Source organism: Melopsittacus undulatus, chromosome 11 (genome assembly GCF_012275295.1).
Source record: "Melopsittacus undulatus isolate bMelUnd1 chromosome 11, bMelUnd1.mat.Z, whole genome shotgun sequence".
In the NCBI taxonomy this organism is placed as follows: domain Eukaryota; kingdom Metazoa; phylum Chordata; class Aves; order Psittaciformes; family Psittaculidae; genus Melopsittacus; species Melopsittacus undulatus.
In genome coordinates this window covers 4,135,141-4,152,543 of record NC_047537.1, presented here as the reverse complement: position 1 = coordinate 4,152,543, position 17,403 = coordinate 4,135,141, and the positions used below count along the sequence as shown (strand labels likewise).

Sequence of the window (17,403 nt, the reverse complement as noted above, 5' to 3'; positions counted from 1 at the left end):
TACTTAGCACTGAACAAAGGCCAATGTTCCCGAATGTATACAATATAAATTACCCCAATGAAAGGGAAATTCTTACATGCAAGAGTAAGCATTTGGGTGATGCGGTTGGAATTGTACGAAGTTACAGTGAAGCAGTGTCTCTTGAATACAATGCTAGTCTCAACTGTTTTCCACCCTTATTGACATGAACTTACTTTTCAAATGTGTTTGTAGTCAAGGATTTTCCCAACTGGAAGCCACATACACAGCCTTCACTGGGGCACAAATGAGCTTTTGTTTTCTCAGTCGGAAGTGAAAGCTTACATGAAACAGGTTCTATAACTTTCCTTGAAACTCAGTTCTCATTCTTAATGTGGGTGTAACTATACTGTGTATGATGGGTGCTGTACCTCAGTTAACTCTAAAGGAGCCATGTGGTGATGAACCACCTGTAAAACATTGCAAACCACTTACTGGAAGTGTTCTTTGGGGGCTAGAACTGATTAATAGTGACCTTCATGATGCAGTCTCAGCAGGTTACCAACAATACTGATTTATTTGGAGGGAAAAGGGAAACCATGGGAAGAGCAAGCAATCAATATGCAAGAGAACGGGGATCCTAATTCTGAGCGTCTCAACAAACTGGACAAGTAAGCTGACAGACATCTCATGAAGTTAGGCCAAAGCAACTCCTTCACCCAAGACACAGTCATCCCACACAACAGGCAGGTCGGAGCCAACTACATGGAAACCAGCTTTACAGGAAAGGACCTGGGAATGCTATTGCACAACAAATTTAGCAATATGCCCTTGTGACACAGGTGCCCAACTACACTCAGCTGTACTAACATGTACACAGCTAGATGCCAAAGCAAAGGGATTCTGCACCTCTGTTCTGTGCTCAAAGCCACATCCAAGTCCAACGTTGAGTTCCCCAGTACAAAACACTGACACACACAAGCAAGCCCCATGAGAGGCAAAGCATAAAGCATCTGAGAGCTGAATTCAACTTTCCAGAGAGAATGGTGGGAAAGTGGTGGTAGGCATAGGGTGGGGAAGCATTAACCAGAGAATACAAGCAGAAAACCACAATGAGAAGCATCCAATACATACAACATTGCTCTTCTACCCCTTTAGCTTTACAAATGAAGTTGTAGCCTGTTACATAGCAGCTGATGATTGTTATAAACACAATTAGCAAACAGTTATATACAGACTGTCTCCTGAAGACTTCCAAGTGAAAGTTCCACTCGACATTTGCAAGCTAATGATACTAACCCACTAATGACAGCTCAAAACAAATGAAAACATGACGTTAGTGTAGAAATTAAAACAAGTATAGCTGCTTTCACACACACTTCTCTGTCACATACCAGTATCAGACTACAGCTGCCCCAGATGTCCCCTATAGGAATGTTCTAATACATTACACCATCAGTACAATGCACATAGCATTTAAAAACCAGAAACTGAAATTGTGAAACTACACTGAACAAATGGGTTTTGTTTGCTTTTCTTTCCTTCTGACCCTTTGGCAGAAGTTACTAACTACGTGGTACTGTTTTTAGATAAGGGTTGGAAAAAATGCAGCTTCTGTACCCTTACACCTATATAAGGAAACAGTATCATTTAACTTACCCATCACATGAAGGTCTAAAATCCACCTGGTGTCTGATTTTCATGAAGAAGCAGTTTGTTAGGAGGCTTCAAGGTCACAGAAAAAGAAAACAACTGTTACACATCATAAGTAGTTGTTCATCCATCCATCTCTACACCGGAAACCAGCCACCTTTTCAGTTCACAGTTTCTTCAACATCAATCTGTAGCCCTTGCCTCTCTTTTAAAGCTTTCCAACACAACTCAGTACTTATCATGTACATAATTCACAACAGCTGTGGGCAACAGGAGGGATCAACATTCTTCTTAAAATCACATGTGTCAAAGCCCCAGCTGAGCAGCCATTTGGATCAGCAAAACCGCAACAGCTATGCTTAGTGTTACAATACATCACCACTTGAACAAACACTAGTTACAAGAATATAAAAGGTTATTTTTTTACAATTGAAATTGGTAGATTCTGCTCAATTATTTTCACAATTTATTAGTTTGCCTTTTACTCACTTGGCACATAACATTCTGTACCCAAACAGTGACATACAAACTGCAAGAATTAAACAACATTAATATTAAAGACCATAGTTGTTATTTTTTGTACACTGGTTGAAAACTCTGCACAGCCTTTTGCATTATTTGAATCAGTTGAAAAATACTCATTTTTATTTCTTCTTAGTTGAAAATAACCTCATTTTACATTTTCCAGAAGGAATACCATCTGCATTGATGCTTGCTATCATTAAATGACTCATGGTGCTGCTATGAATTCTCATTTCCCTTAAGAAGAAATAACTTTAACAACTGACACCTCCAGTGTTAATAGGTGGTGGGTTTGCTTACCCTGTCTTTGTGATTATAATGGGTTAGAGTGTTAATGCTCTTCATCTGGGAGATGCTGTCCCAAGCCATCTTTTAAAAGGCACCATTACACACAGCTGTATGTTGTTAACCACCAAGTCCTTCAGAGACAACCAAAACTCAATTAATTCCTTCTTCAGGAAGTCTGCAAATTCATTGTCCAAGTTAAAATGTATGAGGATGGGAACAGGAAAAGGGAGAAAACTGCAAATTGGTAAACTGAATTTCAGATTTCTGCATGGACACTTCCTATGGCTTGAATAATGCCCTTTCACGGTTACAGGCATGTAAAAGAGCTATGCTCTCACTATGCCTCATCTCTCACATCTTAAAAGGTTGCAGTAGACACTACCTGAGGAACTCAGTCATTAGACAGTATTTGATCACAGTGAACTCTTACAAGGTACAATGCCTCAGTTCACAAATCAAATGCATTTACCTTCCTACAACACATTAAAAGGCCATTAGTTTAAATCTCTGTAAGAGTTAAAGTTCACATGGAAGTGATATCTGTTTTATGCCTCCCCTACAAAACATGCAGCTCTTCATGTTCCCTCCTTATGACTGAGGTTTCATTTTTGAGCTTACAGTACAGTTTGATAGAGAACCCTGTTAACATTCATAATTAATGATGAGTTGTATCTCCACAGTGTCGTATCCCTGATGAGGGATTCTCTGGGAAGTTTTGCTTGAAGGGGCTTCCGACAGTGATAAATGAGGGCAACATCCATGGGAACGTTCACACTGTTCCCATAAGCATGCAGAACAGAGTGGACTGAAGTCTGAATCACTTTTCGTGGATCAACTATCATTTTCTTGGGATTTATTACATCTTTCCTGTCAGGCTCCCTGTGAACATGGTTTAATATGTTAACACCAGGCACAGTATTCCAAGCTGAGATGTTGAACATGGGAGTGGAGACAGTTTCTGGGAAGATATGGTTCTCAAAGAGGAAAACAGCAGTCCCTGGGTTCTGTTCCTGCAGGCTGCTCATCATGGTTTTCCAGTCTGGGTGCTTAAGGGGAAGAATTATTTCGTCAGCATCAGTAAGAACCACAAACTTGCTCCTCTGCATATTACGGTATATACAGTCATTTAGAGCTGTGATTTGTCCATAGTAGCCAATGTGTGTTCCATCATGCATGAAGTGCCATTCAGGAGAAATCTTGAGGTGCGAGTTTATTGGCCAGGGAATTATCTCTACAGTTCCTTCTTCCATATATAACCTCAAGACTTTCTCCATCAGGTGGCTGCAGTTGTTCTTATAGATCACCACCTTCTGTACCCCAAGAATCTTGTACATCTCCATGCTCTGTATAAACTGCAAGACATTGTTGTATTGGCCAAACATGGCAGAGATGCACACAGTGAAGTCAACAGGGAAGGGCTCAGCCTTGCGGTTTTTGATCTCAAAGCTTGGCAACTGGTCAATATTTCCAAGTGGAGACTGGTGAATGGATACATGCGTTGGGTCGCAGTTCTCAGGTTCCAAACAAACTATGTCTGCTGCACCGTAAGGGAACCCAAATCTATCTGAGTGAACATCGATTGTTGCTTTTGATACATAGATCTTTCCATCGGGCTGACAGCAGAACCAGCAGAACAGTTCTTTTACATCTTCATGGTGAACAATCCCGATCACACGAGTGACTTTGTTTTCTCTGTTGTCAAAGTATGGGGACACAATAAAAGTTCTGTTATCTGTTAATGGTGTTATTGTGCTATTGGTAATTTCCCCTCTACATTTGCTAACTTCATAAATTATTTTTGGCGGGTGAGAAGGTTTCTGTAACTTAAGATAAGAAAGTGTGATCATTGAAGTTAGTGTAACAACGCACACAGTAGCAGCAAAGTAAGATTTTCTCCCACCACACAACATTCTGAATGTAATTAAATGTGGATGCACATTTCTTTGGACTTGCACTTTATGCTGCCGCATCTGTAGAAAAGAAAATAGGTAGTATGAGATCATATGGACTCGTGATCATTGCCCAAGAACTTCACAAACAAGACGTGGGGCAAATCTGTAGCACTGTGCACTGACTTCATCAGAGACCCAGCTACTGGGCTTTCATGAAAATCAATCACAGAACACACCTTCAGTGGGTTGCACAATAGTGTATGTAACACTGAATGCCTCTGTATGTCAATGTGTGGAATGGTTTCTGTACGTGGAGGATTCTGTGAAAGAGTATGATTCAGGTCTGTATACAGGAGAACAAGGAGGCATTCATTATTATCTGTAATCCACATTTCAGAATATCCAGTTAAACAATTAGGCAGTAATGTTTAAACAGAAGTTTTCTCCCTCCCCCTCCCTCCCCATGGTGGAAATGTAAATTATACAGGGAAAAAAACCCTGAACCAGACTTCTCACAGAAAAGTGAGCGGCAGACACAAAAATTAAATGTATACAGAATTAGTTGAGTTCCTTGAAAACAAAGCAGCTGGGGATTGCACGATGGTCCAGATACAATTGCTAATGCATAAATTCCCTAACCTGCAGTTCAGCACAGATAAGACAATACATACAGTGGAAGGTTAATTCATACAATTCAGCAGGAGACAGGTGAAACCTATGCAGATGTAAGACTTCTTAGTAGCTCTACCCTATTCTGCACTGTACAAGGCAGGGAAATGTCACCTCATATTGTGCTTGCTAGAAATCTGGGCCTCCTCACACTGCATTAGTGAGGGCTCAGATCCTGGCATGGCTTGAGGGTCAGGTTTTACACTCTTGCTGCTGCAGGAACAACCATCCCCAAGTACTGGATGCCCCCCAGAAACTGGCCAAAGCCTTTAGGAGCACTCATGCTACTGATCATTGATGCCTGACAGGAAGCTCTTGGCAATTTCAAGCAGTCACTTGTGTAAATGCAGCCCAAATTGAAGTTTCCCCTACAAATTAAACTTTAGGCATCCAAATATGATCCATAACATGACAGCAAATCTTATCAAAGGCCTGCTTGTACCACAGAGATTCTTGCAAGAATGCCCCAGATTAATCAGACACATGTTAGATCAGAAAACTGGACTGGTAGAAAAGAGCAGCACAGACAGCTGCAATAAACTGATTGAACTGCACAAGATGAAGGAAATGTTTCTAATAGACATATCATTACTGCGTAATGCCGGCTCCTGAGAAAAAAATAAACCATACCATTAAAAGGCCCAGATTTCTAAGTTTATATTTTATAGCTAGAACAGGTAGTAATGTCATAGGTGAGGCAGATATTGGAAGTTCCACGTATTTCTTGTATTTTCACTTCTCAAGACTTAATAAAATCACTTGCTTAAATACTTATTAATTTAAGTATCTTCAGGGAGCATGCACAGGATAAATATCTAACAATGTTTTTTCCAAAGCATATTACTCAGTTTATTCTAAAATAGTAATCAAATCTGATCATTTCCCCCCCCCCCCATTTCACACATTGTGTAAGGCTCTTTTAAGAGCCTCTGTCTCAATACAGTTTTGTGATGGAACAGGAAACCAGCATTTTCAAAGACAGGTACAAAACTAGAAATAACCTCAATCCATAGTTAAGATCCAGATATCATACTTGTCAGCTTTATAACTTTGGAGGTACCTGAATTCCTTGGCAACTTCACTACTTGGGTTGAAAAGTCCCCCTGGAGTCTCGTGTTCTGCTTAAACACAATGTTTTCCGACCGGTAAAACCTTGCTTTTGAAGACAGTAATCTAGCTTCTGAATCTCAACCGAATTTAGGCAAAAAATAACAGTTCATGCCTTCAGAAAAATGTGCAGTATTTTCACAACTGCTCTTTCCTGAAAAAGAAAGGAGAACTATCGTCATAGCATACTCGGTAAAATGCCCCATTTGCCAAAGCTGATGCGATTTATAGAGGCTTTCCCAGCCACTAAGCAACGGCTTTACACCAGAAATCTCACTACATCACACTAGACACAAAGCAGAACTGCCAGCACTGACTCCTAAACATCCCCCCCAATAAGTCCTTACAATTTAGAGCAGAACTGCAGATAGAGGGTAAGAGACTGACACTGTTACACAACTTTCTGCTTGAGATTTGTGACTGAGAACAACTTCAATTTTCTAAGTCTTTCAATTAAACATGAATGGTTTCATTAAACAAAATGTTTCCCCTGAACATTCTCATTCCCACCGTTCTCACAACACAGAGTAGGTCATATTCAACACTTTTATCTCGGTCTTATCTATTTATGATTTAAAATATTGTTCAGTCTTGTAAATAGTTTTTATTAGAGAATTATCATTCATTATCAACATTAAATAACACAATTGCATTTATTACCTGTTGTTTCTTCTTCTTTTGCTAGTTATAAATAAGAAACAAATTATATCTTTTCAACAGTGTTTTGAGCAGTGAACAACAGAATGGAAAAAGTACCTTTTAAAGCAGATAGACGAGTGAAGCTCTGTTCAGTCCTCCATTTATTTTTTGCTAAGGTATAATCTATAGATTGTTTATTGCAACCAGGCAAAAACCCTAATGTTTTTAAGAGAAACTGCAAGAGAACAACCCTGAAGCAAAAACTGCTGGTACGATACCTTGCCAATACATTTCATTTCCATGCTTGCTGTTCTTAATATCAGTAACAGCTGCCACACCTACCGGAAAAACAAGTTTCCCTTCTCTTGGGTACAGCACAGTTGCCTCCCATTAACTTACAAATTACAAACTTGAGTGTGGGGTTGTTGAAGCAAATCAAACCCAAGCACTCAGGGGACTTTTTTTAGGCTTCTTAATTTCCTGCTGGAATCGAATGCTGCATGTTGACACAGCCACAGTTCATGCACAGACTTCAAGAGAACTTGAAAAATGTACTATATATCAGTGCTTCTTGAGCAATCGTTTCTTTAGTAACATACTGTAGGCCTCATTAAAATAGGTAGGTACAGATGAGTAAGTATGAGAGGTATCTGAAACAACAGAAGATTCTAGAAGCAGAAAGAGTAAAATATAGAACTCAAGACACACCAGAACACAGAATCTTAGAGAAGTATGTAATTACTTGAATGAAATTAATGGTTTTCCCAACATATGACCCATGAATTTTGTCCCTTGGAATTAACAGCACAGATGTGTAGTCAGATATAAAGTCAGATTAATTAGAAGCATTACATTTGTGTTCCCTCACTACAGAGAGTACTTGGCAAGTTTTAACTTCAAAAATATGTTTCCAGCATATATAGAAGGGTTTATTTTATAATGAGAATAACAACAATAATTCATTCTGGTTTTGTTTTTTTTAAAATTCCAATTACTATTCAGACAGAACATGATCTAAATTACAGAGCATTACTTTAATACTGAATTTAGCTAATGGCATCAATGGTTACCTGGCACCAGTTTGGTCTTTTTCTGTATTCCCTTTAATAGTAAAGAGCCTTTCTTCCTCCCTAGTGCATTTATGGACTGCAGTCAGATCACCTCCTACTTTTCCATTAAATGAGACAGGCAGTTCCAATACCATTTCCTAAGAAACACTCTTTGCACAGCTGCTTCTGCGCTGTTGGCCCAGTTTCAATTAACCTCTATCACAGGAGACCAGAAGTTTCTGCTCCTTGTCTGTTTGTATGTGACAGCGACAAGCCCTTATCATTGCTGGAAACCTTATTTCTCAACACATGCCAGGATTATATTTTCTGCAGATGCATCACACTGCACAGATAGATGTAATCTTGTCATCAGCCAAGGATTAACACATCTAGCCAGTCTTTCAGCCAGGTGCAATTACACAATGTGTTTTCTTCATTGGCAAAGTCATACTAATAAAGATCTCTTGCCCCAGTTAGAATCACAGCGTCACAGAAGGGTTTGGGTTGGACAGGGCCTTTAAAGATCATCTAGTTCCAGCCCCTGCTGTGAGTCGGACACTTTTCAGTACATCAGGTTGCTCAAATTTACCACACTTCTTATTTCTTTTGCCATAGTCCTTCTAAAACCCACTCCACAACCTTGTGTGACCATGACTGTACTTACAAACTTACATATATTTAAATCATGGGGTTTTCCCCTCCTTAAACCAAGGAACCGCTCATCTTTTCTTTTCCCACACTGCACCACTATGCTCATGAACATTTATTAAACACCCATTATAGGTTCTTTAATAGCTTGTGTGTCTTAGAATTTTGGAATGGAAATTATTCAGTATCACTTTCCACTTAGAATATTGTTTTTACCTCTGCTGTACAACTTCTATTTTCCAACTTTTGTTTGCATCATCTTTCCTTTGCCGTCCACAATTAGAACTGTCCTTAAGAGAAGGTGGAACAAAGCACTAATTTAGCTCAAGAGCCACTCCAAGGTCTAATCTCCCTCACATGTTCTCTGCATTGTGGCCTTCCTTTGTCATTTGCTTTCTTTGCACTGAGACAGCTGAAGACCTTCTATGCTTCTCATTTCAGTATCTTTGCAATGCCTACACTGAGTTTGATTTTTCATAACTCTCAGCTTACTACATTATCTCCCTACCTAGGGTGAGTATGGGGGACAACTGAGAGGATGTGACTGCAAAGTTTCAGTCCCTAATAACTAGTATTAGATTCAAGAGCATTCAAAGAATAAATAGCCTAATCCTTGGTTTATCCAGGGCCTAACTAAAAAGTCACCATTAACAAATAGCCTTATTAATTTCTTATTTTTTAGAAAAAAGTTATTCTCTATCCTCTGGTTTATGTCTTTTCACCAACAGTAACAAACTGGTACCTAAATAAGAAATTCCAAAGACTAACAATAATTTACCATCTATATCTAGACTGTCTGTTGCTAATCTTTTGAAAGCTAATCTTTTTTTCAGGAACACTCTTTGAAACACCAGTGTCCTTCCTATCTCATACAATCCAAAGTCAGACTCTGTTCAGATGAGTGCATTATTATCCCACTATTCCTAAAATATTGCTCTAAAAATGTTTAAGCTGATCCTTTCTATTCTAAACACAAGAAGAGAAGCCAGACACTGTTGCCATCTACTTAATTTGTGCCATTGGAACTGACAAACCACACCTTTTCCTGTACAGTCATAAACTTCTCCGCTATAATCCACTGTACACCCGTATGGTAAGTTTCTGCTATTGTAAACAATCATACATTGTGCCCTTTGAGGAAGAACTGCTCAGGCATGAAGTTTAAGACTCTTCTTTCAGCTGCATGTCTTTCACATTGCACGTGTTTTAGCTGGGACACAGTTAATTTTCTTATCAGATAGTAAGGGGCTGTGTTTTAGATTTGCAACCAAATTTTGAACACACTGGTGTTTGATCTAAGGTTGAACAGTGCTTACAGTGTCAAGGTCACCTCTGTTTCTCATGCTGCTCTCTCCTCCCTTTCCCAGGCATAAGGCAGCACAAGTCTGCAGGGGACACAGCTGGGACTGCTGAACCAGCCTAACTAAAGGCCTGTTCCAGACGTTGTGGCAACAGTTAAAGCTGTGGGAAGAAGGAGGGAGAGATATGCAGCATTATGGCATTAGTCTTCCCAAATCAGTGTTCTGTGATGGAGTCCTGCTTCCCTGGAAATGGCTAAAACCCTCAGGATGGGAAACAGTAAATTCCTTATCTTGTTTTGCCTGTGCATGCAGCTTTGCTTTACCTCTTAAATTATGTCAGCCCACAGCTTGTCTCACTTTTGCTCTTCAGACGTTCTTCTCCGTTCTGCTGGGGAAGGAGGACGGAGGTAGTGAGTGAGCAGCTGTGTGGTGCTTCGCTGCCTACAACACAGGCTGAAACCGCTCTTGCAAGGAAGTACACACTCTTTAAATCTAAAATTAAACTCCAGGTTTGGAGGGTGTGACTTCAACAACTTGTGTTGTGCAATTAACGTACACCTTTAACTTACCGTTAAGCACCAGTGCCCAAAAACAATGCTACAGCTGAGCACGTCTCCTTTGTTACTTCTTGAGTGGAAATAAGGTCCTGAGCCCTCTGAGCCTCTTTCGCAAGCGATGCCGGGTCACGGGATCCTGGGCAGCAGCCGCAGCCCGACACCCTCCGCGGTGTGACCACACGGATGTGCCTCATGTGCCGCTGCTCCCCACGTCCTCCATCCTGCGGGATCGGGGCTGGGGGGGGAGGACACTGGGGCACCACTGCACACCAGCACCGGCCCCCCCACCCCATGCTGTGCCAGCCCCACTGACCCGTGCCGCGGCTGCGCACGGGGGGCAGACCCTGCGCACCCCGCCTCTGCCGGGGCGGGCCTGCAGCTTGCGCACCGAGGCACGGCTCGTACCGTGCGGGTCAGCGCAGCCCCGGAGCCGGGCGCTACCGTAGCCGTCGAGGGGTCCCCGATGCGTTTATGGGGGAGACCCTGCGCAAAACCGGAGCAAAGCGGCGGCCGGTGCCGGGAGCGCCCCGCATGGGATGAATAGCACAGGGAGCGCGAGTGCGGAGGGAGAGGCTGTGTCTCGGGGAGGAGGATGGCTCCTGTCACTTGGCCTCATTAGCTTATGTGAAATGGAAAAGCTGAAGCGAGCTCCAGAGAGGAATCACTTTTAAAAAAGCAAAGGAAAAACTGGTAGTTGACGATGATAAACGCAGTCGTTGACACCGGTACTTTTACTTTTTAGAGACAGCAATTGGGAGCTGAATCATTCCTACAACAAAATACATTCATGAGACCCTGTATGAGGATGGGATCTTCTCTGGTGGCAGCCATATGTTACAGACCCTTCTTCATAAGAGTAATTGATCATCTTAAATACACAATGCATTTATCGCTGGGGAGAACATGGCATTAAATGCCTATTGCAACACCTTTAAATTTCATTGCTGCACTTAAAGTTGCAGCAACCCAACACAGTTAAGTTTCAGAGCCAAAGATGTGTATCTCCAGAAGGATGTATCCCTGCTAAGACATACGTCACACTGATGGAACAACAATGTTATCAGGCCCTTCCTAGCCATGTGCAAACATCCCCACAAAACTGGACTGAAAAGTAATGGGCTGAGGCATCAACCATCCTTGGAGCAAATGATTTTTTTTGGTTTTGAAAATCTCTTCTCTGGATACTTTGATTCAGTTCACAAATCAAATGCATTTACCTTTGTATAGTATGTAGCAGGGATGTTCTCCTGAACCTCTGTAAGACCTAAACTTCACATGGAAGTGAATTTCATTTTAGGATTTTCAAATGATTTCCTCTGCCTCCCCTACAACACATGCAGCTCTTCATGTTCCCTCCTTATGACCGAGGTTTCACTTTTGAGCTTACAGTACAGTTTGATAGAGAACCCTGTTAACATTCATAATTAATGATGAGTTGTATCTCCACAGTGTCGTATCCCTGATGAGGGATTCTCTGGGAAGTTTTGCTTGAAGGGGCTTCCGACAGTGATAAATGAGGGCAACATCTATGGGAACGTGCACACTGTTCCCATAAGCATGCAGAACAGAGTGGACTGAAGTCTGAATCACTTTTCGTGGATCAACTATCATTTTCCTGGGATTGAAAACTTCTTTCCTGTCAGGCTCCCTGTGAACATGGTTTAATATGTTAACACCAGGCACAGTATTCCAAGCTGAGATGTTGAACATGGGAGTGGAGACAGTTTCTGGGAAGATATGGTTCTCAAAGAGGAAAACAGCAGTCCCTGGGTTCTGTTCCTGCAGGCTGCTCATCATGGTTTTCCAGTCTGGGTGCTTAAGGGGAAGAATTATTTCGTCAGCATCAGTAAGAACCACAAACCTGCTCCTCTGCATATTACGGTATATACAGTCATTTAGAGCTGTGATTTGTCCATAGTAGCCAATGTCTTTTCCATCCATAGAATAGTGCCATTTAGAAGAAACACTGAGGTGCGAGTTTATTGGCCAGGGAATTATCTCTACAGTTCCTTCTTCCATATATAACCTCAAGACTTTCTCCATCAGGTGGCTGCAGTTGTTCTTATAGATCACCACCTTCTGTACCCCAAGAATCTTGTACATCTCCATGCTCTGTATAAACTGCAAAACATTGTTGTATTGGCCAAACATGGCAGAGATGCACACAGTGAAGTCAACAGGGAAGGGCTCAGCCTTGCGGTTTTTGATCTCAAAGCTTGGCAACTGGTCAATATTTCCCAGTGGAGACTGGTGAATGGATACATGCGTTGGGTCACAGTTCTCAGGTTCCAAACAAACTATGTCTGCTGCACCGTAAGGGAACCCAAATCTATCTGAGTGAACATCGATTGTTGCTTTTGATACATAGATCTTTCCATCAGGCTGACAGCAGAACCAGCAGAACAGTTCTTTTACATCTTCATGGTGAACAATCCCGATCACACGAGTGACTTTGTTTTCTCTGTTGTCAAAGTATGGGGATATAATAAAAGTTCTGTTATCTGTTAATGGCGTTATAACATCTTGAGCAGGTTTGCCCCTACAAAGCTGGCCCACTGGACTGGCTGTTGTTGCCTGGGGAAAGATTTTTCTGGCGATGTTATTCTGTAGCTGAGGATCTTTCCAGTAGGAGATTAAAGCAGTTGCAAAAATAAGAATAAATGTGGCAACAGCACAAATACGTTTCTTTCCACAGGGTATCATTGCTGAATTTCACCTTTTGGAACTTCACAGGTCTTTACACTCAGTTTTCTGTTCACTTTCTCTGAAAGAAAACACACAAACCCCCCACATTTCCAGTATTTTGCCAAAAAGAATAAATGTTTTGTATTCAACTGTTTTGTCTTAAACACAATAGTTACTGTTTTGATACTTTAGGCTTTAGTATGAAAGCCTGGCTTTTCATACAGGTTTGGAATACACTCCAAACTATTATATTTTACTCTATATTTGAGCCCAGTGCAACATTTTCAGCTGGTTTAGTATATAGTAATGATAATACAGTGTAATTTGAATCACTTTAAGGCCTGGAAGAAATTTTGTATTAGTGAAAACCCACAATTTCTATCTTTTGGTATTCCAATAAGCTTGTGAAACTGTAGTTATCCTTTCCCCTTATTGTCTTAATAAAGGTGCTGTGAATAGAAATTCAAATTGCCTTTTCTTGTACTGTCACAGCCTCTCAGTTTCCTGATTGTCAAGTCACAAAGAAGATGTTTTCAGAGCCTAGTAGGATCTTATGGTAGTCAGTGTTACCTAGGAAAAGAGGTTTGAAATGAACCTTTTCACTCGTTCAGGGGGCTGAGATTACCTTAAACGTAAACTGCTTTTGCCACTAAAGATGCTCAGATCATAGTTCTAAGTCCACCAGTGTTTTCAGTGGGACTCAAAGTGACTGAGGAAGGTAGAGGTAATCACAGAATCCTGACAAAAACTTTTCTGGGGAGGATAATTTACTGCATAAGAGATGGGACAAATTTATGAAAGGGTGAGATGAAACAAGGCACTAATAAAGTCCCTCATAATTAATGTCTGACACTTTTATTTACAGAAATACAGTGTTCAGTTGTTTGGGGTTTTTTGATACAGATGCTAACTGCAAAAAACACTGCATTGTTTTGGTGAAAAATGTTTTCCACTGACAGTGTTACACCAGGCAGAAATATACCTCAAAAACTTTCTGTTAAATGAGGCTTGGGAAATATACATAAAATAGCATTTTTAAGATTTAGGGAATGTTAGAAAACCAGTATTCTCTTCCTGCAATAAAGACCTAATGTTAAAATCCACCCATGGCAAGTACTGCTTTCTACCCGTTAAAAAAGGGAGCAATCCTGTAAATCCATCTGCACAGAAGTCTCCATCTTAGTTTTACACGTAAGTTACATAAGGCAGGAAGTCACTCACACGTTTCCTTGCATCTCATGTCTTGTATGTTAAACAATTTGTTTCAACTATGTGCAAGCAACCTTTTGATATTGTTTCTCTTAATGAATTTTGTATGCATGTGTTTCCCAATTTGGACAATGAAAATTCATCCTAATAGCTTATTTTTAGACTAACCAACGAGTAGTTTTAGCATGCCAAAAGCATTATGAAGCATTTGATCTGGAAAAAAAGTAAACTATTGGAAACTAGAGGCCTCCTAGGGCATGAATGACTGAGTAAAACTTTACAGAGAGTTACTATAAAGAAACAAGTCCCTTTTACATAAAGTAGCCTATAAAAATGACAGAAGCACAGAGAGATCTATGTACTCTCTTTAAATAATCTAGTGTTTTCTCCCCAGAGAGGCATGTCTGGAAACCTCCAGTGGTTGCTAACTTCCATCCATTTGGTTTTCACCTTGACCTGCTCAAAGGAAGTATGCTGATTTTCCAAGAAAGTGCATCATTTCCCAAATACAAAATATGATTTTGGGTTCAGGCTTGTGCCACTTGTTTTGGAATCCACAGGCTGCAGCCACTACCTGATGTCCACTGAACTAGGGGACTAAAAACACTGTTTCTGTTGTTCAAGTTAAAAAAAGAATGCTGCATCTCAACTATTTTCAAAGCAATAATTTCTAAGCAGAATTATCCACTGTCATTCTGATAAATGATTATACTTGTAAAGTTTTTAAGAGGTACTCATTGTACTGCTTTGTACTGTTCTCTGTTCAAATGAGCATACGTTGGCAAAGCCTCACTTCATATAAGATAATATTCCAAAGCTGAGCAAACAACTGCTGTTTCACTGTGTCTGATATCACTGTGGCTCTGTTACTAAATGAAATATTTGTGTGCTCTTGAACAGAAAAAGGTATCTCCTCTTTAAAAGAAGAGTTTGAAAATACTTCAGCGACTCTGGACCTTCTCTGCCTGTTCAGATTAATACCACTTGGAGGACAGAGAAGAAACTGGAAGACAACTTTACTGCAAGGTATGTTGTATCAACACAGTTCAAGAAACTTATTCACACAAAAAAATAAAAGCCTTGTTTTTAATATCTTGTTCTTACTGAAACTTTATAAATCTGACACCTATTTTGCCTGGAATAGTTAAATAACACCTCAACATTTTTCAGTTGCTGTGTAAAGAGAAAACAATGGAGTTCATGTTTGCTATGTGCAATCTTGGTATTTCAAACGCATAAAATCATGCCCTCCTTAACATAAGAGGAATCAAACAATAGTGCATTTACTCACAGTTTCAAGCCTCTTCATCTAGCACTTCATGCTTTCCACTGATCCAATTCTGCTTTATGCTTCCACTGAAATGAGAGACCTTGGAATTTTGCTCCTTCCCCAGCATCTGCTTCCTCTACAATTCTATTAGTACTTTTTGTCAGCCTGTGGGGAAATCCCACAACTTTGTTAGCTTCCTGTATACAGCAAATCAATTTGCTTTCTGTTCTGTTATTTTCTCACATAAGCAACTTTAATGAATACACATTTCAGCTGATGGTTATACCGTCTCAGCCTCTCAACAGTTATGCTTATTAACTCGGAGAATGAGAGATGACAATTTATGGGCGTTTTCGGGTAAGCTTCCTCTGTTAAAATTCTTTCACTTTCTAGTGACACAAAATCAACAGAGCAATTGTGTACACAGTTGTGAAACCAAAAAAACCCAACCTAGTATTTCATCACATCACCCTTGAATCTGTCACAGAAGGTGTCTGAAACAGTAGGTGGATGTAGAATTATAGAATGGTTTGGGTTGGGAAGGACCTTAAAGCTCACTCAGTTCCAACCCCTGCCACGGGCAGCGACACCTTCCACTAGAGCAGGGTGCTCCAAGCCTGTGTCCAACCTGGTCTTGAACACTGACAGGGGTGGGGCAGCCACAGCTTTGCTGGGCACCCTGTGCCAGCACCTCAGCACCCTCACAAGGAAGAACTTCTTTATTATAGTCACACTAAATCTTTCCTGCGTCACTTTAGAGTCATCCTGTTTTGTCCTGTCACTCCACGCCCTTGTACAAAGTTCCTCTCCAGATGTCTGGTAAGCCTACCTTCATGTACTGGAAGGCTTTCGCATAATTTGAGTCAACACTTGATGGGCTGGTGAGGCTGTATTAATAACTACCACAAACAGTAACTGAAATGGAAGTTAGACATAAGAAGAATGGAACAATTTATTTGGGGGAAAAACCTGGAGTTGCCTACTTTACTAGCTGTTCGAAGAGAAAAAAACCCCAAACCTTCCTTCTTTTAATAGGAGTGCTTGCAATTTTTATTTTAAATAACTTTTATTTCTATGCAAAGACACACGTTTTCAGCCGTCTTAGATGGGAAAAGGGAAATTGCAGCGGTAGCTTGATTACAGCTGAAGTATTTTAAAGGGGAAGTTCATCAGCAGTGGTAGTTCATGACTGAGGAACAATCTGGCATGGATGGCAAGAAGGCCTAACTGTCAATTGGGTAATCTGTGTGGGAGCAGGGACCAGAAACAAAATGACTCCATCTAATGGAAAAACTCCCTTATTAATAAGCAATGCTGCAGTAACTGTCCCATCATGTGTGTGCCAGCACTCACAAGATCAGTGCTCACACAAATGCACATCCAAACATGGCTCACGTTGTACCTTTGCAGACTCCTCATAGAACTGCTTATGGTGCTGGGATGTCCAATGCACTTTTCATTAAATCTCTCTGTAATTAAGCACAAATATGCTTAATTCACCTCAAGGGGAACAATATACATTCCCCAGCAATTTTTACTGTTATTTACTTGTTTATCTACAATCCTGTGTCAGCTCAGTTATGGCAAAATAGATAAATATAAATCAACAGAATAAAGATGCAGTTTTCAATGATCTCAGAAGTCCTTCAACACTGCTCGGGAATAAGACAACCAGAAAGAAATGTCCACCCCAGCTCCTGTCTGAAGCATAGTTGCTTGTGTAACATGGTTGTGCCCTTTAAGTAACATTGCCATGCAATTGCAATGGCAATGTTAACAAGTCTTTATACACATGGTCTTTTTTTCAAGTAAAACAAGGTAACATCAACTAAGCTAGCCTCAGGAATCCATCAGTAACTTTGATACTAAGCAAAACTGTTTATTACTTGACTAATAGCTGTTTCCCTTTGCCACAGTTCAGTATTTCAAACTTTGATCCCTTTTGAGCCTATTTTG

At 40.5% G+C, this 17,403-nt stretch overlaps 2 protein-coding genes across 5 annotated transcripts; both read right to left on the bottom strand.

Moving 5' to 3' along the window:
* Positions 1-512: 512 nt before the first annotated feature.
* LOC101880311 (uncharacterized) lies at positions 513-10,616 on the bottom strand. 4 transcript variants are annotated; one of them, XM_031046529.2, is made up of 4 exons: positions 6,846-7,325; positions 6,043-6,243; positions 4,550-4,656; positions 513-4,391 (listed from the first exon to the last, which is right to left on the bottom strand). In XM_031046529.2, exon 4 carries the CDS (start codon positions 4,389-4,391, stop codon positions 3,036-3,038), a length of 1,356 nt encoding a protein of 451 aa, XP_030902389.2. In that variant the 5' UTR covers positions 4,550-4,656; positions 6,043-6,243; positions 6,846-7,325; the 3' UTR covers positions 513-3,035. The 4 variants fall into 4 exon arrangements, with proteins under 4 accessions (XP_030902389.2, XP_033923195.1, XP_033923194.1 ...); XM_034067304.1 differs by lacking the exons at positions 4,550-4,656; positions 6,846-7,325 and adding an exon at positions 10,296-10,616; XM_034067303.1 differs by lacking the exon at positions 4,550-4,656 and having other exon boundaries at positions 6,846-7,324.
* An 848-nt stretch (positions 10,617-11,464) lies between these two features.
* LOC101881576 (uncharacterized) lies at positions 11,465-15,654 on the bottom strand. Its single transcript, XM_005146261.3, has 2 exons — positions 15,469-15,654; positions 11,465-13,047 (listed from the first exon to the last, which is right to left on the bottom strand). Exon 2 carries the CDS (start codon positions 12,984-12,986, stop codon positions 11,667-11,669), a length of 1,320 nt encoding a protein of 439 aa, XP_005146318.2. The 5' UTR covers positions 12,987-13,047; positions 15,469-15,654; the 3' UTR covers positions 11,465-11,666.
* Positions 15,655-17,403: the final 1,749 nt, after the last annotated feature.

Bases quoted from the DNA above. Each gene is read 5' to 3' on its own strand.
- LOC101880311 (XM_034067304.1), bottom strand. From the start codon at position 4,391: ATGCGGCAGCATAAAGTGCAAGTCCAAAGAAATGTGCATCCACATTTA.
- LOC101881576 (XM_005146261.3), bottom strand. From the start codon at position 12,986: ATGATACCCTGTGGAAAGAAACGTATTTGTGCTGTTGCCACATTTATT.